The sequence below is a fragment of the Chiloscyllium plagiosum genome, unplaced genomic scaffold, assembly GCF_037043375.1.
Source record: "Chiloscyllium plagiosum isolate Xiang-an unplaced genomic scaffold, Cpla_swu_hap1 HiC_scaffold_30, whole genome shotgun sequence".
Lineage (NCBI taxonomy): Eukaryota > Metazoa > Chordata > Chondrichthyes > Orectolobiformes > Hemiscylliidae > Chiloscyllium > Chiloscyllium plagiosum.
In genome coordinates, this window is record NW_028270168.1 from 27,800,899 (window position 1) to 27,823,460 (window position 22,562).

Here is a 22,562-nt window from a genome sequence, read left to right on the forward strand (position 1 = left end):
ATGGTAATAAAACATTACAAAGCAGTAAAACAAAAATGTTTCACTTATCCAAACTAGCTAAATTTCTAGATGGCTGACATTTCTGAACAATAGATTTCCAGACTGGAGAGGTCACAATGTATTAGGTCCAGGTAAATAAAACATAGGACAGAAATCTCATTGACTTTGAGCTAAACCCTGTTAAGACACTGCTTTTAATAGGTAGAAAATCAGTCTGAATTCCACTGAAGTGGGAGAAAAAAAACATTTCAATTCCTGCTTTAAAACAATGACATTTTAATTTAGATTAATATTTGAAGATGAATTACATCACCACAATTTTTTTTAAAAATACATTTACTTTTCATTACAACAATCCCCTTTACCATGATTTAATATGCACTGCTAATGGCTCCTCCAGATCTGAAACCATGTAACACACCCCTGCTATAACAGATATTGTGTACTTATGGGGAGGTTTAAGTATATATCCATTTCAGTTCTGGTCTTGTAACATTGTGGGTTGGTAACAGTTTCAGGCAGGAGCAGACTGAAGGTTTATGTAGCCTATCTATCCAAAGTATTCCCTTGTGCAGTTGTAACAGCACGGACGGTGCTGGGTTATGAATATTGGCTATACTATAGAGTAGAAGTGAGGTATACCATGATTATCCAGTACATAAATCAACCTTATTTATGACTTTACACACTTGACGGTGTCACTTATGCATCAAAGGCAAGAGTCAATCACCACGTAGTCTAAAAACATTGCAAACAGGACTTTTCCATTAGGATGACCTATATAACGCTATTGTACGGCACTTAAATCCATAGAGACAAGGACAAATCCAGTCTTGTCAGACTTGATATACTCAAACAACATTTTTTGGGGGGAATTTAAACTGGAGCAAGTTGATCCTTTTCCTCCACCAAAACACTCCACACCTGCACCCCAATGGTAACTGTTTCCCCCTTTTCACCATGAGGTGAAATGGAATCTTGGAGATTAGTCACATTTTTAGTTTGACAGGAGATGAAGGAGAAAATAGTAATTTTCAACAATTTTAGACAAGTTCATGTTGGTTTCTGTTTGCCGTGAAGTAATTGGTTCACAAACCATGCTTTGGGAAACTGCTGAATTTAAGCATCTTCAAAAAGGGATCTAATTAACAATCTAATTTTTAACACAGTGGTGCTTGATTGAAATGGGCATTGTATTATAAAGTCAAAGTTATAGTCAGGGTACATTCTGTATACATGTCGACAATCTCACTGAAAAGGTGGGAGCCACTCAAACATTTTGCCCCAGCTTAAACCTCATCTCGCAATCATATTTGTGATATCTCTCCTGCTTTCTAAACATAAACTACATGTCCCACAGTGAATTGGGGCTCACTGAGTGAAACTGCTCATGAAGAAAAAAATTCACATGCAGAGCAGTTTAGATCATTACAGGAATTGTAGTTGTTTTAGGTTTGCAACACAAGAGCAAAAACTAGAGCAGCTACAATGTACTTGAAGCATGTTCACAAACTCCCATGTATGGTATTAAAGGGAGTAGCATCTTTACATTCGTAATGTCTTTTTTGTATGTTTGGATTGTAGGCCAATGTTGAACATGTGCATTACATTTGATTCATAGTGGAGAACGTTACGTACTGCCCACTAATGCCCTGAAAGTGTTGGCATGCTTGATGTTCCACTGTACAGAAAACACAAAAGTGACAATGCAGTGACTAAAAGCTCCTTTGAAGACAGATTGGGTAGAATATGTTATCCATGTTAGTCAAGCACTCTCTTATGGCAGGAGGATCAATTCATGATGAGATGGAGGTCAGACAAAGGGTTGGCAATCCAGCTGGAATGAAAGCTCGGTCCTTTACTTCAGGCGATCAGTGTTGATACTACCATGTCCCCTTAGAACTGAGATGCACTGCTTGGGTCGCATTGTAGTAATCGTACAATGGATGGGTCACTCTTGGCACCTTTAATGAATTCTTCAAGGGACAATTTACCTGCAAGACAGTTGTAAATAGGAAAGGGGTGCATTATCAAATTAATGTTCAGTTTTGAATGTTACAGATAGTTTTACAGGCAGCTTGTGAAAATGGAATTTCTCACTCAAGTCTAACGAGAGAAAAATCAATTCATTTCACATCAATTTGTTCTCTTCTACTCAGTGCCTACTACTAATGGACAAATAATTGATTGCTATAAGAAACTCAAGAGATTGGTGATGAGCAACTGCTGTTAGGGACTTATTTGAACTCCAGTAACTTTGAAAAATAAAAACTTTTGAACTAGGTGAAAGAAAGAAATAGGTACAGAAGAGGAAGTTGATTTGTGAGAAAGGGTGTAGAATTTCTACTTTGTACTGATCTCTACTTTTAAGTTAACCATACAAGAGAAAGGATAAAGTAATTGAAGTCACAATATGTAAAATAACTTGAAGGTAAGTTAAGGTCTGGCAGGGCAGCTTAGCCAAGCAGAATGCCTGCCCTGTGCCATTTGGGTAGTTGTGGACACTTATTATAGAGTCATGGAATCATAGAAATGTACAGCATGGAAACAGACCCTTTGGTCCAACTCGTCCATGCCGACCAGATATCGTAACCTAATCTACTCCCATTTGCCAGAACTTGGCCTATATCCCTCCAAACCCTTTCTATTCATGTTCCTATCCAGATGCCTTTTAAATGCTGCAAGTGTACCAGCCTCCACCACTTCCTTTGGCAGCTCTTTCCATATGCGCACCACTCTCTGCATGAAAAGGTTGCCTCTTAGGTCCCTTTTATATCTTTCCCCTCTCACCATACACCTATGCCCTCTAGTTCTGGACTGCCCCACCCCAGCGAAAAGACTTTGTTTATTTACCCTATCCATGTCCCTCATGATTTTATGAACCTCTATAAGGTCACACCTCAGCCTCCCACGCTCCAGGGAAAACCACCCCAGCCTATTCAACCTCTCCCTATAGCTCAAATCCTCCAACACTGGTAACATTCTTGTAAACTTCTTGTGACCCAGTGGAGTGAAATATTATCAATTGCACAAACTTGAGCAATGGTTAGAGTCATTGAGATGCACCTGTAAGGCAGAGGATTTTGCTGATAGCATGTTCAGAGAGGTGATCACATTGTGATTTAAAAGCATATAAGTGCAGGAATCTCCAGCGATCACTCACCAACCAATCTTTCATTCTGGATGGTGAGAGTGATGGATCTTTATAGGAGTGCAGCGAGAGTAAAGCCTGTGGGACCACAGGTGGCCTAGACGTACAGGAGGAGAGGATGAGGAGTGGAATGGCAGAAAGATAAGGGACCCTTTACTTACAGAATAGACAAAGGTGACTTAATGACACCAGGATGGTTTGTTGCCCCCCCCCCCCCCCGGCGCTAGCATCAAATACATTACAGAACGACTGCTAGAGTGAGGAGGAGGAGGAAGGTGAAAGCCAGAGATCATAGTCTACATTGATGTTAATGACATAGATTGGAAAGAGGGATGTGGTCCCTACTTTGAAATGTAGGGATCTAGTTAGGAAGCTCATAAGCAAAGCCTATAAAGTAATACCCTCTGGATTACTCCCAGTGCCATGTTTAAGGGAGTACAGAAATAGGAGGATAAGAGAGATAAATGAGTGGCTGGAAAGATGGTCCAAGAGGGAAAGTTTTAGATTCCTGGGATACTGGGATTGGCTCTGGGGAGATGAAAGTAGTACAATTGGATTGGTTGCATCTGAACAAAGACAGGACCGAGTTTCTTATGGGTATTTTGCTTATGTTGCTGGAAGGATTTATATTCATTTAACAGAGGTGTTGGAACCAGGATAATATGTAAGAAACTAATAACTGGGTGTATGGAATACTGGGAGACGTAGGTAACAGAGATGGAGAAGAGGTTTACAGGAATGGTTCAAAGGATGAGACACTTCAATTATGAGGAATAATTGGAGAATCTTAGACTGTTTCCCTTGGAGAGCAGAGGGCATAGAGAAGGCTTTCAAAATAGTGAGGAAGGTGGACAGAGTCACAGGGGGAAATTCATGGAAGAATCAGAATCAAAGCAATTTGCAAAAGAAGTGAATGGGAGGTGAGAGAAAAAACAACTTTTCACACTTATGGATCTGAGATATAGAATGTACTGCCTTGATATGTGGTGGAGGCAAGTTTAAATAAAGGAATTGGCTAACTATTCAAATAGAAGCAATGTGCAAGGTTAGGGGAAAAGGCAGGAAATTGGCACTAAGATAAAATGCTCAGCCAACCAATGCAAGGCACAATGATTCAAATGGCCTCTTTGTGCACTGTAACAATTCAGTGATTCTGAGTTAACAATGATGTCTCAAATGTTTCTGCAAGCATATTGATGTGTTATCCAAATGTTAGACCAGACACTTATGGGCCTGTGAATATACTTTTGTACATAATGGTTAGCGGTGATAAATGTCTGATTGGTTTCTCCATATCCATTCCTGAAGAAGGGCTTATGCCTGAAAAGTCGATTCTCCTGCTCCTTAGATGCTGCCTGACCTGCTGTGCTTTTCCAGCAACACATTTTTCGGCTCTGATCTCCAGCATCTGCAGTCCTCACTTTCTCCTCCATATCCATGCCCAGTTTCTTATGATACAATTGATAACTTAAGCATTGCAGCATGTGGTAGATCAACAGGAAAAGCTATTTTGATTCAAAAGGTAGTAGCCTTCTTAAGGCACCAAGAAATGCCATTCAAATAAATAAGAGACACAGATGTGATGTAATGGTTGGGATACTTAGTATTTCATCAAACTCTGTTTTCAAGAAGAAAGAAAAACAGATTTGAGACTTTTATGATTAAAACCTGTCCCCGACATATTTACCATGTCTGAGAGAGCATGCTGGATTTTTGTGGCATCAAGAGGAAAACACAAGCTTTTAAAATGGCAGTTTGAACCCATATTGTCAAATTCAATCTCCATTTATAACAGGTCATAGTTTTGATGGTAGGAAAGTGGGGCAGGCTGCCATTCATACAGGAGGGAAACCCAACTACAGCAGGACATTTTGAATGTAGCTTTGGGTTCAGATGGGCCTGGCATTGTTGTTGGTCCAAGAGCTTTAATCTCCAATATGGGAGTCACAAATTCATGGAGCAGATCCAAGTGCTCTCAAAGGATGGTTAAGATTTAATTGTCTTTAATTATCTCAGTTTTTAAAAAATTAAGTTATTAAACTAAAATCAGCAGCTGCTGTCAGAGATTGAAAACAAAAAAAAATCCCTTTGCTGGATTCCATTGATTGACAGGCCAGCTGGTGCAGCATTTAATCAGGCAGTTTGACAAGAGTTCTTTAGCAACATTTTATTACTAACTTAGTTGGACATGGACACCTCTATGGTGAGTGGGATTGGGATACTACCTTTGTATCACAATAACCCATGCCAAGTGTGTTTTGTCAATTTATCTCCAAGAGCTATTCATCAATGAATGTTTGGCTCATTTTCAAAAGCTACAATTATCTCAGCTCTTAGTTCACAACACAATTGACAGTTTAAATAGGCTATTAAATGTTTATCGGCATGAACATTTTTTCGTTTTCAAACAAAATATTTGAGGAGATTGATGCTTCTGTGAATTTTTTTCATGACGAACTTATAGAGTGAGAGATACATTAGATTTTTAGAATCTTATCTTTTTCTATCTCCACAGCTCCTGAGGTCTGGCCATGTTGAATACTGGGTAAATAACTGTGAAGTTGGCACAGAGGATACTGTGGGCCATGAGTTGGCATGAAGGGCATGAGAAGCCATAGGTCAGGGATGAGGGTATGTGGATGGTATGAGCTAAATGGCCTAAAGTTTTCTAGAACAATGAGGATAAAAATTCCAAAGACCTGAGCTGGGCCTTCTCCTCAACACTGAATTTACCAGTTTCCAAATCTCCCCTCCCCCACTTCATCCCAACTTGGCACTGCCCTTTTGACCTGACCTATCTTTCCATCTTCCTTCCCATCTATCCATTCCACCCTCCCCACTGACTTATCATCATCACCTCCTACCTACAACCACCTATCACTATTTCATCTACCTTCCCCTCAGCTCCACCCTCAATCCCCTATTTATCTCTCAGCCCCTTCCCCCCTCCAGTCCTGATGAAGGGTCCAGCCTGAAACATCGATTCTCCTGCTCCTCGGATGCTGCCTGACCTGCTATGTTTTTCCAGCCCCATACTTTGACTCTTCTAAGCATGTCACCTCAGTACGTATCCACACCTATAGTAGCCAATGCCCTGTTTTCAGGGTCAATTGGTGAGACTTCATTCAGACCTAGCCTGCCCAAAGATCTTATGATTTTAGGCATTTTTAAACTGAAATAGGTCATAGAGTCATAGAGATGTACAGCACAGAAACAGACCCTCCAGTCTAACCTGTCCACATACCCTAACCTAATCTAGTCCCATTTGCCAGCACTTGGCTCATATCCCTCTAAACCTTCCTATTCATATACCCACCAGATGCCTTTTAAATGCTTCAATTGTACCAGCCTCCACCAATTCCTCTGGCAAGTTGTTCCATACACGCACCACCTTCCGAGTGAAACTTTTGCCCCTTAGGTCCCTTTTATGTCTTTCCCCTCTCACCCTAAACCTATGCCCTCTAGTTCTGGACTCCCCCACTCCAGAGAAGAGACTTTGTCTATTTATCCTCCTATCCACGCCCCTCATAATTTTATAAACCTCTATAAGGTCATCACTCAGCCTCTAACGCTCCAGGGAAAACAATCCCAGCCTATTCAGCCTCTCCCTATAGCTCAAATCTTTCAACCCTGGCAACATCCTTGTCAGTCTCTTCTGAACCCTTTCAAGATCCAGTTAGTCAGGAAATTTCTCGACCCAAGCTACCTGCCTCAGTAACTAAATTCTGACTCATTACGTTTAAGATCAACAAAAGTTATGTAGCTTTCACGAGAAATAAATCGGTGCTGTTCATGTCATCAAGTCTTGCTTGAAAGACTAATCTGACCAACAGAGTAAAATAACTTGATTAGATTCAGTGACAAATCCATTCACAGAAGCCAAGTGAAGCAGCACAAAAAATATTAAGAACCTGCAAGGGAAATGGTGTAAATGGCTGGTGTTACGTTCATCTTCCAAGTTGAACGCAAGGAAGCATGTTTGGGATTGATTTATTTGGAGGAACCGGTGTTGGACTGCTGTGGACAAAATTAAAAATCACACAAAGCCAGGTTATAAACGTGTTGGACTATAACCTGGATTGATTTGTAATCCCCATCAGGCAACTTTCAAAATAAATCTGGTTTTAAATGTAAAAAAATCATCGAAAAGTATAGTTAGAATAACCCAAACAGAAAAAAACGAGAATGCGCAATTTACAAACGAAAAAAGGTATAGAGTAAGATGGTGCTATTACTTCAAATAACATTTGTGCAAAATGAATAAAAAACAGATGAATTTATTACTGCAATATTAATGTTAACAACATGGCATGACTAAAGTGGAAACCATTTGTGAAATATTTTAACTCACTAGCTATTGCGTTTACACTAACTTCCCAGGTATGAAATTTTACGTAATTAGTAAATAAGATTCTATTATTTGGCAATTATGTTAGTATACAATGCACAGAAATGTGATATGAATCTGTTAAACTATTGCTGAAGATCATGAAAAAATGGGCTGATTCCCACATTACTCGAAGATTGCAGCTCATGTAATGTCACGAGGCTAGGGAGTCAAAAATCCCAGGAGCTTCTATCATGCAAAGTTAAAATTAGCATTATAATTATCTCTAATTTTAAATGAGAAATGATAATTAATTTTAATCTTTAGTTCATCTCATTAGACTTAGAAGTTTACAGTTTTTTTTAGAGAAAGTTTATTTGGCTTTACAATTTCATGCCTTTGTACCAGCAAAGTGCAATGAAATATTATTCTTTATATAATCTACTACAGTCACAGAGGCAAAAAGACATAATGACAGGACAATGCCACAAGTTCTTAATGTCTCAAAAGGCAGGGTAGACAGTGAAAGTTGAGAGGTTTGCCTGAAACATGATAAGGAGCAGTTTGATAATTACCATCATTATTTGTATCCATCTGCCTAAAGATTTTATCTGTTCTTTTCTCTGGTGTTGCTTCATCTTCAGGCATCTTCATCACAGTGGACACCATCTTGTAGATTGCCTGTCAAAAATAGGAACATCCAATAAATGGGTCAAAGAATATTCATCTCCCCATATATGGTCCATGCTTCTTTTCACTTAGCTTCCCAATTTGCACAATTTAATATACTAGTGAATTAGTTATAGCTAGAAACATGGGGATAAAATAATGTTTCATTTACAGTCTGAATAAAATATATTTCAAATACCTTTGCTGTGATTTTACAGCATTAACATGAATGGCAATTCAGAGATGCATATGGTGTCAATATGGACAATTAATTCTGTGAAGTGCATTACATCTTTAACCACTTTTCTTAGAAATCTGTCATGACGTTAGTTGATAACCAAGTCTTGGAAATTTCATCACAGTTTGAAATCTGCAGCTGTTAGTTTTCAGCCATGCAACCACCTCCCCTCAGTATCCTTACCAACAATCTCTCCTGCCATGGGTTACCCAAACTAAATGTACAGTGGCACAACACCTGTCCAACTGAAAAAGAGAAAAAGATGTGTCTGTGTCTCTATCTGGGTGTTCTTCAGTGTGAGGATGACATTGCTAATGGCAAGAAATTGCCTGTGGAGTCCTTCAAACGGCAGAGGCTGTTATACTGCAGCTATCACATGGCTATGGGTGACCAGCAATCTCTCCTCCTCAGTCATTTTGGATGGATCCATATACTCAACCCGTGTAGCCAACTTATGTGGCATCAAGGCCTAAGGTGAGACTTGAACCCAGAGCATCTGGCCCAAGGTAAGAACATTACCACTGCACCACAAGACTGCCTCAGTAAATAAGAAAAATAAAAATAAATGTAGCATCTATCAGAACATCTCAAAACATTTACAGATAATTATTTTTAAAATTCCTGAAAGGTTGACAGACATAACTGAAGGGTTTCTCTGAAAACCCAAAACGATGCGTTTCAATGCACAGGCAATGACAGGTGCATGGCTTCAGAAGTACTGAACTGTAAATCCTAATTAATCTCGACAACTTATAAAATCCTGGAAAGTAATTAAGACAATAAATGAAAGTGAGATGTAAGATTAGATTAGATTAGATTAGATTCCCTACAGTGTGGAAATAGGCCCTTCGGCCCAATAAGTCCATACCGACCCACCCAGACGCATTTCCTTGTGACTAATGCACCTAACACTGTGGGCAATGTGGAATGGCCAATTCACCTGACCTGCACATCTTTGGACTTTGGGAGGAAACCCATATAGACACAGAGAATGGACAAGCTCCACACAGACAGTCACCCAAGGCTGGAATCGAACCTGGGTCCCTGGTACTGTGAGGCAGCAGTGCGAACGACTGAGCCACCCATGCCACCCATGTAAGATGCATGATTTATATGTCATCATTTATTTCAAACTTTGGATTTTGAACTAGCGGCACATGATTTTGGTCTCTTTGGATGAGTGGGTTTAATTATGAACTTTTCAGTATTTCTGGATCCATGAGATTTTTAAACCTGTCTTAAAGAGGATACCCCTGGGTGATAATGGGAATTTGTTTACACTGGAAGAGTCTTACAAGTGGGTAAAGCAAATTATGAGGAACATTACCCTGTGTTCTATTTGAAAAGGATTTTATTTTCCAAGCTTAGGGGAAAAAAAACATTATCCAGAAAATGTTTGGTTTCTTCAGTCTACAAAGATTCTGTGAAACAGTTTCACCTAAAGAAAGTAGATAGGTTACCTCAGAGTAACAACTTCTGCTTGGAAGTTCCAGAAGAGAAGTGTTCGGTTAGAGCCCTGAAAAGATTATTAAACCTTCTCAAGTTTGATGCTCAGTTGTGTGACCAATCAAGGGTGAATCTATGAAAGTCTCAAAAACCAGGAATTGAGAGAAACAGTTAAGTCAAATCTATTGACATGATGGTTCATGTCTCTATTTTCCACTGGTGTTTAGGTGCTGTAAAGTGAAGGTATTGGGATAGATAGGAGTATATTTTACCCTGTATTTTTAACCTTTCAAATTGTGTTATATGTAGAGGGTTTGGTTCATTCAATTTTATCTTCATTTCTTTTGCTCAATAAGCTTCTCTTGGTGCCACTCTGTCTATCTCTCTGTCCCAAAAAGTAAGAATCTTATGTCGCTAAAAGAATAGCTAAAAATATTAAAATATACAGGATCCTTAAGGATCTTGACAGGGTAAATGCTGAATGTTTCCCCTCATGGGAAACAGTAGGTGCAGGCAGCATAGTCTCAGAATAAAAAGGTGCTAATTTAAGACCGAGATAAGGAGGAATTTCTTCTCTCAGAGGGTTGAGGGTCTTTGGAACTCTTTGCCACACAGAGCTGTGTGAGCAGAGTTCTAGTGCATATTTAAGGCTGAGATAGATAGATTCCTATCAGTTGGGGAATCAAGGGTTATGGGGAAATATAGGTTCAGCTATGATCCTATAGAATAGTGGAGCAGGCTTGAGGGGCCAAAAGGCCTACTCCTATTCCTATGTTTTAGGTCTTAATACATCACACAAGTTCACTCCATCTTTCACTTGCTAAACTCTCCTAGTATTTTAGCTAAACAGCAGGTTCTGACTGTTACAAGTAATTTTCATATGCCTGATCTTCCCAGCTGGATCACAGCAATATGCAGATAATCACATTTGACTTCAGCAAGCTTTGATAATGGAAACTGGTGAACACATGATACCCCTTTATTAAACATACCAAACAATATGCTTACTATTTCCATGGTGACCAGAATACAAGGCTCAGAATAAGGTTGGAGCTGAGAATTTAGCTACCTTGAGGAAGTAGCTTGAGAAAAATCGGTGCTCGAGTCCAGAATGTGAAGGGATGGTTTGCACTTCCCAAGTTTGTTCAGGCAAATTGAGTTCTGAGTGTGTCCCTTGCCAGCAAAAGCAACACAATCTCCACCAATGGTAAGAGTTAAACCAGATGTTGTTGAACCTGTGTTTGAACCACTCAGACTAGTTTTGTATTAGCCTTAGGGGTGTTAGTGTCAGAAATTCTGACTTGAACCATGTGCTTCTGTACTCTGCTCTGTTCGTTTTGTTTCCATTTCTGTTACAGTATTTGATCAGATTCCTTTCTACTTGCTGGAGCAAGTGGGACTTGAACCCACACCTGCTGACCCAAAGGTAAGGACACTACTGCTGACCCAAAAGAATCTCAGCAGTTGCCTTGTAGAAATTTTTTATTAGCTTGCTCAGACATGCTATGACACTAGCACTGTACCACAAGAGCCCTGAAGTCATTATTTGAATCAACCCAATTTGGATATGTTACGACAGACAGAAAATGCTGAAGAAACTCAGCAGGTCTGGCAGCTTCTGTGGAGAGAGAAACAGAGTTAATATTTTGAGTTTAGTATAACTTCTTCTGAACTATAAGATGTTGCAAAATGTTTTTTTAAAAAATACTTTTGATGGGGCCAGCAGGGGGATCAGATGGTGTCAATTACCAGTGCAAAAGTCAAAGGGGTGGTTAATAGTGGTTCAAGGGAAAAGGAGACATAAAGTGGATGTGAAGTAAGGTTTTTAAAGTGAGAAAATTGGTCCTCTGTACAGGGAGAGACCGATAAAAGACAAAGGTGTTGTTGAGAGGTGGTGGGCGGAATTGAGGGGGAGCAAAGTGACAGAAAGCAAGAAAAATGGAGAACAGACATAATGCAGTCAGTTTGTGAAGTTATTGAAGACAATATTGAGACCTTGAGACTATAAAGTGCTTCAGTGAAAAATGAAGTGTTGGTCTTCGTGTTTCATTGCACCAAGCCCAAGATAGAAATGTTAGCATGAAGGCAAGGTGGTTTATCAAAATGGCAAGCAAATAGGAGGTCAGGGTCATTCTGATGGACAGGGTGGAGGAGTTCCATAAATCTGTCACCGAGTCTGTGTTTGTAATGTAAAGGAGTCCTTGTTGTGAGCAGTAAACACAGTAGACTAGATTGACAGAAATCCAAGTAAAATGCTGCTTTACCTGAAGTCATGTTGGTATTTCCATAAGACCATAAGACCATAAGACATAGGAGTGGAAGTAAGGCCATTCGGCCCATCGAGTCCACTCCGCCATTCAATCATGGCTGATGCGCATTTCAGCTCCACTTACCAGCGTTCTCCCCGTAGCCCTTAATTCCTCTAGGCAACAAGAATCTATCAATCTCGGCCTTGAAGACATTTAGCGTCCCGGCTTCCACTGCACTCCGTGGCAATGAATTCCACAGGCCCACCACTCTCTGGCTGAAGAAATGTCTCCGCATTTCTGTTCTGAAATGACCCCCTCTAATTCTGTGTCCACGGGTCCTAGTCTCCTCGTTTAACTGAAACAATTTCCTAGCATCCACCTTTTCCAAGCCATGTATTATTTTGTACGTCTCTATTAAGTCTCCCCTTAATCTTCTAAACTCCAACGAATACAATCCCAGTATCCTCAGCCGTTCCTCATATGTTAGACCTGTCATTCCAGGGATCATCCGTGTGAATCTCCGCTGGACACGTTCCAGTGCCAGTATGTCCTTCCTGAGGTGTGGGGACCAAAACTGGACACAGTACTCCAAATGGGGCCTAACCAGAGCTTTATAAAGTCTTAGTAGTACATCTCTGCTTTTATATCCCAACCCTCTTGAGATAAGAGACAACATTGCATTCGCTTTCTCAATCACGGACTCAACCTGCATGTTTACCTTTAGAGAATCCTCGACTAGCACTCCCAGATCCCTTTGTGCTTTGGCTTAATTAATTTTCTCACCATTTAGAAAGTAGTCTATGCTTTTATTCTTTTTGCCAAAGTGCAAGACCTCGCACTTGCTCACGTTAAATTCCATCAGCCATTTCCTGGACCACTCTCCCAACCTGTCGAGATCCTTCTGTAGCCTCCCCACTTCCTCAGTACTACCTGCCTGTCCACCTAACTTCGTATCATCGGCAAACTTCGCTAGAATTCCCCCGGTTCCCTCATCTAAATCATTAATATATAATGCGAACAGCTGTGGCCCCAGCACCGAACCCTGCGGGACACCGCTCGTCACTGGCTGCCATTCTGAAAAAGAACCTTTTATCCCAACTCTCTGCCTTCTGTTAGACAGCCAATCCTCAATCCATCCCAGCAGCTCACCTCGAACACCATGGGCCCTCACCTTGCTCAGCAGCCTCCCGTGTGGCACCTTATCAAAGGCCTTTTGAAAGTCTAGATAGACCACATCCACTGGGTTTCCCTGGTCTAACCTACTTGTTACCTCTTCAAAAAATTCCAACAGGTTTGTCAGGCATGACCTCCCTTTACTAAATCCATGTTGACTTGTTCTAATCAGACTCAGCTCTTCCAAGAATTTAGAAACCTCATCCTTAATGATGGATTCTAGAATTTTACTAACAACCGAGGTTAAGCTGATTGGCCTATAATTTTCCATCTTTTGCCTTGATCCTTTCTTGAACAAGGGGGTTAAAACAGCCATCTTCCAATCATCCGGGACCTTTCCTGACTCCAGTGACTCTTGAAAGATCTCAACCAATGCCTCTGCTATTTCCTCAGCCACCTCTCTCAGAACTCTAGGGTGTATCCCATCGGGGCCAGGAGATTTATCAATTTTAAGACTTTTTAACTTTTCTAGCACTATCTCTTTCGTAATGGCAACCATACTCAACTCAGCCCCGTGACACCCTTTAATTTTTGGGATATTACTCATGTCTTCCACTGTGAAGACTGACGCAAAGTACTTGTTAAGTTCTCCTGCTATTTCCTTATCTCCCATCACTAGGCTTCCTGCATCAGTTTGAAGTGGCCCAATGTCTACTTTTGCCTGTCGTTTGTTTCTTATGTACTGAAAGAAACTTTTACTATTATTTCTAATATTACTGGCTAGCCTACCTTCATATTTGATCCTCTCCTTTCTTATTACACTCTTTGTTATCCTCTGTTTGCTTTTGTATCCTTCCCAATCTTCTGATTTCCCACTGTTCTTAGCCACTTTATAGGATCTCTCTTTTTCTTTAATACATTTCCTGACTTCCTTTGTCAGCCAAGGTTGTCTAATCCCTCCCCGGTTAATCTTTCTTTTCTTGGGAATGAACCTCTGTACAGTGTCCTCAATTATACCTACAAACTCCTGCCATTTTTGCTCTACTGTCTTCCCAGTTAGCCTCTGCTTCCAGTCTATTTTAGTCAGTTCCTCTCTCATGCCCTCATAATTACCTTTATTCAACTGTAACACCATTACATCCGAAATTGCCTTCTCCCTTTCAAACTCCAGACTGAACTCTATCATATTATGGTCGCTACTTCCTAAGGGTTCCCTTACTTTAAGATCTTTTATAGAGTCTGGTTCATTGCAAAGCACTAGGTCCAGAATAGCCTGCTCTCTTGTGGGCTCCATGACAAGCTGTTCCAAAAAGCCATCCTGTAAGCATTCCATGAATTCCCTTTCTTTAGATCCACTAACAACATTATTTACCCAGTCCACCTGCATATTGAAGTCTCCCATGATCAATGTAACCTTGCCTTTCTCACATGCCTTCTCTATTTCCCGGTACATGTTGCGTCCCTGGTCCTGACCACTGTTAGGAGGTCTATACGCAACTCCAATTATGTTTTTTTTGCCTTTGTGGTTCCTCAATTCCACCCACACAGACTCCACATCATCCGACGCTATGTCATTCAATACCATAGATTTAATTTTGTTCTTAACTAACAAGGCAACCCCACCCCCTCTGCCCACCTCTCTGTCTTTTCGATAAGTTGAAAAACCATGGAGGTTTAACTGTCAGTCCTGACCCCCCTGTAACCAAGTCTCTGTGATGCCTACTACATCATAATCATTCACTATTATCTGTGCCATTAGTTCATCGGCTTTGTTATGTATGCTACGAGCATTCAGGTAAAGTGCCTTAATGCTAACTTCCTTATCATTAGAGATGTTGGAAGTCATATGTCCTAAGTTATCCTTGCTTTTTACTGCATTCTCAGTCTGCCTCAATTTTAAATCCGCCTGGAAACATGCTATCCTGCTGCTTATCTTGCCATTTACCTCCATACTCCCTGTCGCTTTTACTTTCCTTTCCCCCCAACTCAGAAGTTTAAAGTCCTACTGACCACCCTATTTATCCTCTTCGGTAGAACATTGGTACCTGATCGGTTCAGGTGGAGACCGTCCCAACGGTACAGATCCCCCCTGTTCCAAAACTGATGCCAATGCCCCATGAAGTGGAATCCCTCTTTCCCACACCAATCCCTGAGCCACGTGTTTACTTGCCTAATTTTCTTGTCCCTATGCCAATTTGCACGTGGCTCGGGCAGTAATCCGGAGATTATGACCCTTGAGGACCTGTGCTTCAATTTCCTGCCTAGTGCTTCATAATGCCCAAACAGGTCCTCCACCCTAGTCTTGCCTATGTTGTTGGTACCAACGTGGACCACAACAACTGGATCCTCCCCCTCCCGCTCCAATATCCTTTCAAGACGGTCGGAGATGTCTCGCACCCTGGCACCGGGCAGGCAACACACCATGCGAGACTCCCGATCCGGCTTGCAAAGGATACTATCTGTCCCCCTAATTATAGAATCCCCTATAACCACTACTTGTCTATTAGCTCCCCCCTCTTGAATGGCCTTCTGCACCATGGTGCCTTGGTCAGTTGGCTCATCCTGTCCAGAGCCCTTTTCCTCATCCATACAGGGAGCAAGAATCTCATACCTGTTGGACAAGGTCAAGGGCTGAGGCTCCTCCACTCCTGAACTCCGGTTCCCCCTACCTGCCTCACTTACAGTCACACTCTTTTGTGCCTGATCACTAGCTGAATGTGAATTACTTAACCTCCCAGGTGTGACTGCCTCCTGAAACAAAGCATCCAGGTAACTCTCCCCCTCCCGGATGTGCCGCAGTGTTTGAAGCTCAGATTCCAGATCATCAACTCTGATCCGGAGTTCTTCCAGCAACCAACACTTGCTGCAGATTAGATTAGATTAGATTACTTACAGTGTGGAAACAGGCCCTTCGGCCCAACAAGTCCACACCGACCCGCCGAAGCGTAACCCACCCATACCCCTACATTTACCCCTTTTACCTAACACTACGGGCAATTTAGCATGGCCAATTCACCTGACTTGCACATCTTTGGACTGTGGGAGGAAACCGGAGCCCCCGGAGGAAACCCACGCAGACACAGGGAGAACATGCAAACTCCACACAGTCAGTCGCCTGAGTCGGGAATTGAACCCGGGTCTCTGGCGCTGCGAGGCAGCAGTGCTAACCACTGTGCCACCGTGCCGCCCACCAGATGTGGTCACTGCCGTTCACAATGGGATCAGCCAGCTCCCACATCATACAGCAACAACACATCACCTGCCCAGTCTCTGCTTAGTTAGTTAATTAGTTACTTTGTACAAGTATGAATTAGAATACCTTCTGATACCTCTCTGCTATAGTTTTTTTTACCCTAAATAAGGACTTGATGTATACACACAAAAAAAACCAAAGTAAATTTTTAACTAGTCCCTGGTAAAGAAATAAAAATCCTTACCTTAAAAGAAAAAGCAGAGTAGTTAAGAAGGTTAGAGGAGGAGGGTGGGTGGGAGATACTACAGGTGTAGAATCTCGGGTTTAGCCGCCTTCCTGACTTATATACTCACTTTTCCTTCCCGGCTGCCCCTCTGCTTAAATACAGAGGGTGGGTGGATGTGAATTGGCAAGTTTTATACCTTCTTTTGCTTGCGTAGGAAAGTGCCAGGGAGGAGTGGGAAAGTATTGGAGGAGTGGATCAGGGTGTCACAGAGGGAACAGTCACTGCAAAATCTTGTCAGTGCAGTGAAGTGAAAGAAGATTTGGTGGTAGCATCCTGCTAGAAATGACAGAAATGGCAGGGGATGATCCTTTGAATGTGAAGACTAATTTGGTGGAAAGTGAGGACAATGGGAACCTTATCATTGTTTTAGAAGGGAGGGGAAGGGGAAGAGTCGAGGGAAGAATTGAGAGAGATTGGTCAGAAATAGCTGAAGACCCCGTCAACCCTTCTGGTGGGGAATCCTCGGTTGTGGGAAAAGGAGGACACATCTGGTGGAAGGTGGCATTGACAGAGCAGATGCAACAGAGAACAGAGAAACTGGGAGAGGGGAATAAAATCCTTTCAGGAAGTAGGGTCTGAGGAAGTGTAGTCCAGGTAACTGTTGGAATCATTGGGCTCGCAGTGGACACTGGCGGACAGACAAGCTTCAGAAATGGAAATAGTGAAATCCAGGGAGGGGTGGGAAGAGTCAGAAATGGACCAGGTGAAGGTGAAAGGAGGATGGAAATTGGAAGCAAAACTGATGAACGTTTCCAAATCCAGATGGGAACAGGAAGCAGCAGCAATGATATCATCAACGTATTGGAGGAAAGGTGTTGAGGGTGATGGGCCCAAAGTATGACAGGCATAAGGAGAGTTCCCCATAACCAGCAAAGATAAACACCATGACATAAGTTTGGGGCAGGTGAAACTTTAACAAGGACCCCACACCACACTTCCTCACTCCCAGGCCAGAGCTAGGGGCACCACCACTGAGCTACAAGACTCCTTTAAATCACACCCTTCTTTATGCACAGCCAATCACACAGAGATCAGCTAAAATGTTACTGGAGGAGATATTACACCTCAGAATAAAAAAACTCAGCTTAATTTTGTTTAAAAATCTTCCTGCTCAAAACATGTTATAACACTGAAGCAAGCGGGACTTGAGCCAAGGCTTTCTGGCCCAAAGATAGGGACATTACCACTTGGCTGCAAGAGGCCTAAATGCAGTTGCCTTGTAAACCTATTGCGATAGATAAGCAGAGCAAGTAAATGATTTCCTCTATCCAATCATTGAAACATTCTTGTTTGCAGGTGGGTATAGTGACTCAGCTATTCTCAGCCAAGATCGAGTAATCCCCCATCAACTACATCTGGAGATCACATTGCTGGTTTCACACATACACATCTGTATTATGTAGCTATCCTCCACTCTAATTTGTTGAAGAATAATTAAAAGTGTTGGATAAACTCGGCAGGTCTGGCAGCATCTGTGGAGAGAGCAATGAAGTTAACATTTCAAGTTCAATGACTCGTCTTTGGAAGTCACATGACACCAGGTTATAGTCCAACAAGTTTATTGGAAATCATCAGCTTTCGGAGGGCTTCACCTGACAAAGGAGCAATGCTCCAAAAGCTTGGTGATTATAACCTAGTGTCATGGGACTTCTGACTTTGTCCACTCAGTCTAACACTGGCACCTCCACATCTTCTTCAGAACAGAGAGAATGGAAAATTGGCAATGAATTCATCCTGCTCTTATTGGAACAAGTTGCTGCAATTTTTGGTCATGAGTTCTGTCTGCTATATTTAATCGAAAGAATTTAAAAAAAAAATTCAGATATAGTGCAGATGGGTTATTCAGCCAATCAAGTTGGCTCATCTCAGAAGAATCCAAACAATTCTAAGCCCCCGCTCAATCCTGTAGCCTGTTGGATTAATTTCCCTTAATTCCCATCCTTTTTCCTTTTGCAATCATTGACTGACTTAATGTCCCCTACCCTTATGGTCACTGCATTCCAGATTATTGCATTCTCACTGTGAAAAAATATTTTCCTCACAACACCCAGCCTTGAGTGAGGCCTGCTGATAAGGATGACAAGCTTCTTCCCTTTTAGTCTGCGTTAAATGGCAAAGCAGGACAGAGGTAATGTGAAGAGGCAAAGCACACATAGGCAAGACAATGGAAGTCAGGGATGGTGTAAGCAATTGGCAGGCTCAGAGTGAGTGAGGGAAGAGCTTGGAGATGCAGCCTGGTCCAGTCCATAAGCTGGATGTACCTGAGCATAGTGTCCTTGCTGCAGCATTACAATGATAGCTGTTGGTGCAGTGCTGAAGTGCAGAAGTATCCAATAAGTGGATCAGAGATGTGCCATGAGAGTTGCTGGCACATTTTGGTGCCTATGCAGCGTGCCCTGAGAATTTGGAGCTGTGTACCCAAAGTGGAGGTGCTTCAGATCAGGGGGTGAGCTTAAGTTAGCAAGTACACCCTCAGGATTTTATGTCGAAATTTCTCGATGCTTAGCTTGTTTGGCATGATTGGTGAGAGACGGAGCTGAATATTAATGAGGTGAGCTGGTCTGTTAATGAGACGTTTAGCAAGCAATAATTTTCCTTTAATGACAACTGGGTTAGCAGGCCCCAGTAAGGGAATTCAAGGTGACAGGTCACTGGAGTGGAGCAGGGGAACTGCAATGGGGACAATTCAATGGGGGCCCTCACAAGTCCTTGTTCTTGCTAGCTGGCCTGGGGGCCTCACTTGAGCATCTCCTGCTGCAGGAAAGATCCTACTGGGGGGCACAAGGCAGATCTCAAGCGATCATACATAGACCACTTAAAAATCTCAACTGGCTTAAGGGCTACCGGATACCTGCCGTAAGTAAAATATCCACAGGGATAGGGCAGATTTGCGGTAGACAATCAACATGCTTGGCTGTGTTACGTCCATATGTTTCTTAGCCATCATGTTTGGAATAGGACGTGAACCCAGAGCTTCTGATTCAGAGCAGGATAGTACCCTGTTAGACAACTTCCTAGTTAGACAAGAAACAATGACCAACAAACATACTATATCTTAAATAAATGCCTACATATCTCATACGTTGCTTCACGTCTAGTTCGCTCTTACTGAGGAGATAAAGAATCCCTCTATACCCTCACTGTGACTCTTAAGCCCATCTTATTAGCACACCCTTCAGAAATGCTGCAGAACTGAATGACAAATGCCAGCAGAGGGCACCTTAATTATACTTAATTCTACATGCCCTACCACCATTCATTTTCTCATTCAACTCAAAATGACACAACTCTCAATTACTGATAAACACATCCTGAAGAGCTGGGCTACCAAATAATACAGGTGGAGTAATATTATTGTTTTCTGCGGGTAAACCAAGTCCTCTATTAAACCATACATTCTTCATGACACTCAATGTTTGCAAAGTTCACAACAGACTGCATTTATAGTCTATATTATATAAAAAATAATTAAAGGTATCATTCACTATTTTGACTGACATTAGGCGATTATCTATAGCGTATTTTATATGTAAGCTATTCACCTATCGTTGAATATTGGGTAGCTTGCTCACTCTAGACAGCTTTACAGTCAAAACAGGAAAATAATTCTCCTTTCCCAATTGTCAAAACTATCTTTACAACAATCCTCAATGACATTGTGGCAAGGTGCCCTGGCTGGTGTGACACTGAGTCACATAGTTGAACAGTTTTCTGTCCCTGATTGTATCTTAGTCTGATCATTGTCTGAGTTTGCTGCCTTAGTGTCCTTGGCTAGAAAGTAAAATCATCCTGGATTCTAACTGCTAATCACTACCCGGTATGTGAAGTATTGGAACTCTGCCTAACAGTACTGTGGGTGTATCTGCCCTTGAGGTACTGCAGTAGCCCAAGAAAACACTACCTTCCCAAGTGCAATTAGGGATGCCGACATCCTGTCAATGAGAAAAGAATTCCTTCCTATAAGGAGCACATGTGATTATGTCAATTGATCAAACCAGAAGGGAGGTTTTAGACTTGTAACTCTACTGGTGTTGCACTCAGAAGGGGCAAGGGTAGAAATAGAAATGGCAAGTTTCTTCAGAAAATAATTTGATGGCTCTCTCACAGATAATAGGAAGGTTAGAGGAGAGATCCAGACATATGAGCAGGAATTTGCGATCTAGCCAGAAAATATGTCTTTCTAGCTATGTTATGAACCCAGGCAGTTCAAGACATTTGATGAATTACTCTGAGCATCAATCTACACTCTCTACTTCCCCATCTGCAGCATTTTGTGTGAAGTTACTTAGCAACGTAGTTACTTGTTCTCTGCACATAAACATACAATGGCAATATTCTTCCATTTCAAACCAAGCAATATTATTGGGCAGCACGGTGGCACAGTGGTTAGCACTGCTGCCTCACAGCGCTAGAGACCTGGGTTCAATTCCCACCTCACGCGACTCTCTGTGTGGAGTTTGCACATTCTCCCTGTGTCTGCATGGGTTTCCTCTGGGTGCTCCAGTTTCCTCCCACAGTCCAAAAATGTGCAGGTTAGGTGAATTGGCCATGCTAAATTGCCCGTAGTGTTTGGTGAATGGGTAAATGTAGGGGAATGCGTCTGTGTGGATTGCGCTTCGGCAGGTCAGTGTGGACATGTTGGGCCGAAGGGCCTGTTTCCACACTAAGTAATCTAATCTAAAAAAAAAACTTTGACTCTAAGGACAACTTGACCTTAAATCTATGGGACCAATACTGTGAATTCAGCCGGCTATGAACAGAACCTAGAATTCAGAAGTCACTTACAAACCCATGACAAAATGGTGCTTGACTACTGACAAAAGAAATAGGTCAGTTTATCCCTTTTTATAAGTATGGTTAACATTGAGGAGCTATATCTTTGTCATCATCATCCACTCTCAAGCAATGTGAAATAAAGCATGCATAACACAATTGTTCAGAATTGATTTCAATGAATCCTCACAACTTCAAAAGATCACAAAGTCGTTCTGGACAAGGACAGTCACCTAACCAAATCTATGGTTATCCATTCAGGAACACCTGACATTACTCCCACTGATAAATTTCTTATTCTCAAAAGGAAACGAAATAAAATCCATTAGTGACATGTACTGGTGTGACCTGTCTTGTATACTTCAAACTGGAGGACCAGCATGTTCAATTAAACAAAAGCAAAATACTGCCAATGTTGGAGATCTGAAATAAAATCAGAAAATGCTGAAGAAACTCAACAAATCTAGCAGTGTTTGTGGAGACGGAAACAGAATTAACAGCCACAGAGAAAGAGTTAACATTTTGAATCTGAGTCCCTCAGTTCTGAAGAAAGGTCATGTCAGACTTGAAACATTAACTGTTTCTCTCTCCACAGAATCTGCCAGACCTGCATTTTCTATTTTTCTTTCAGTCCGTTTATTTCCAAGTATTACATTTTTTGGGAAAAAAGTTCTCGCTCTGGGTTATTTCTGAGAGTATTAGCTTTTTGCTCTGCTATTTTGAAAAACTCATTGTTTTAGAGTTGATCACTCTTTGAGAAGATGATTTATCAGGAAGCATCAATCCTCTGGACAGCAAGAAGTCTACACTGGAAGAGGAATAGGCCATTCAGTGCTCTGAACCTGTTCTCCCATTCAACGAAGAACATGGCTGAACATTTAACTCCATCCACCTACTGTCAAAACTCTATTCATCGCAGCTTTGAAATGTTTAAATTTGTTTCAATCAAAATCTTTTGGAGGTGTAGAGTGGGACAATAGAATAAAGAATTCTGGATCTCCCATTTGTACGAAATGGTGTTTCTTGACATCATCCTCCAACTACCTGATCTAATCTTAAATCAATTCCCTCCTTTTTTTGGCTCTTTTTGTCTCTGTCAAATCCTCTAATCACCTTA

At 41.5% G+C, this 22,562-nt stretch overlaps 1 protein-coding gene across 2 annotated transcripts in view; it reads right to left on the reverse strand.

Annotated features, from left to right (window-relative positions):
* Positions 1-234: 234 nt before the first annotated feature.
* LOC122563655 (hippocalcin-like protein 1) overlaps positions 235-22,562 on the reverse strand; it is a 151,937-nt gene continuing 129,609 nt past the window's right edge. For both annotated transcript variants that reach the window (XM_043717677.2, XM_043717676.2), the window contains exons 4-5: positions 8,054-8,159; positions 235-1,994 (exon numbers count right to left, since the gene is read on the reverse strand). In XM_043717677.2, the coding sequence (XP_043573612.1) occupies positions 1,897-1,994; positions 8,054-8,159 (204 nt within the window). In that variant the 3' untranslated portion in view covers positions 235-1,896. The remainder of the gene's footprint in view (positions 1,995-8,053; positions 8,160-22,562) is intronic.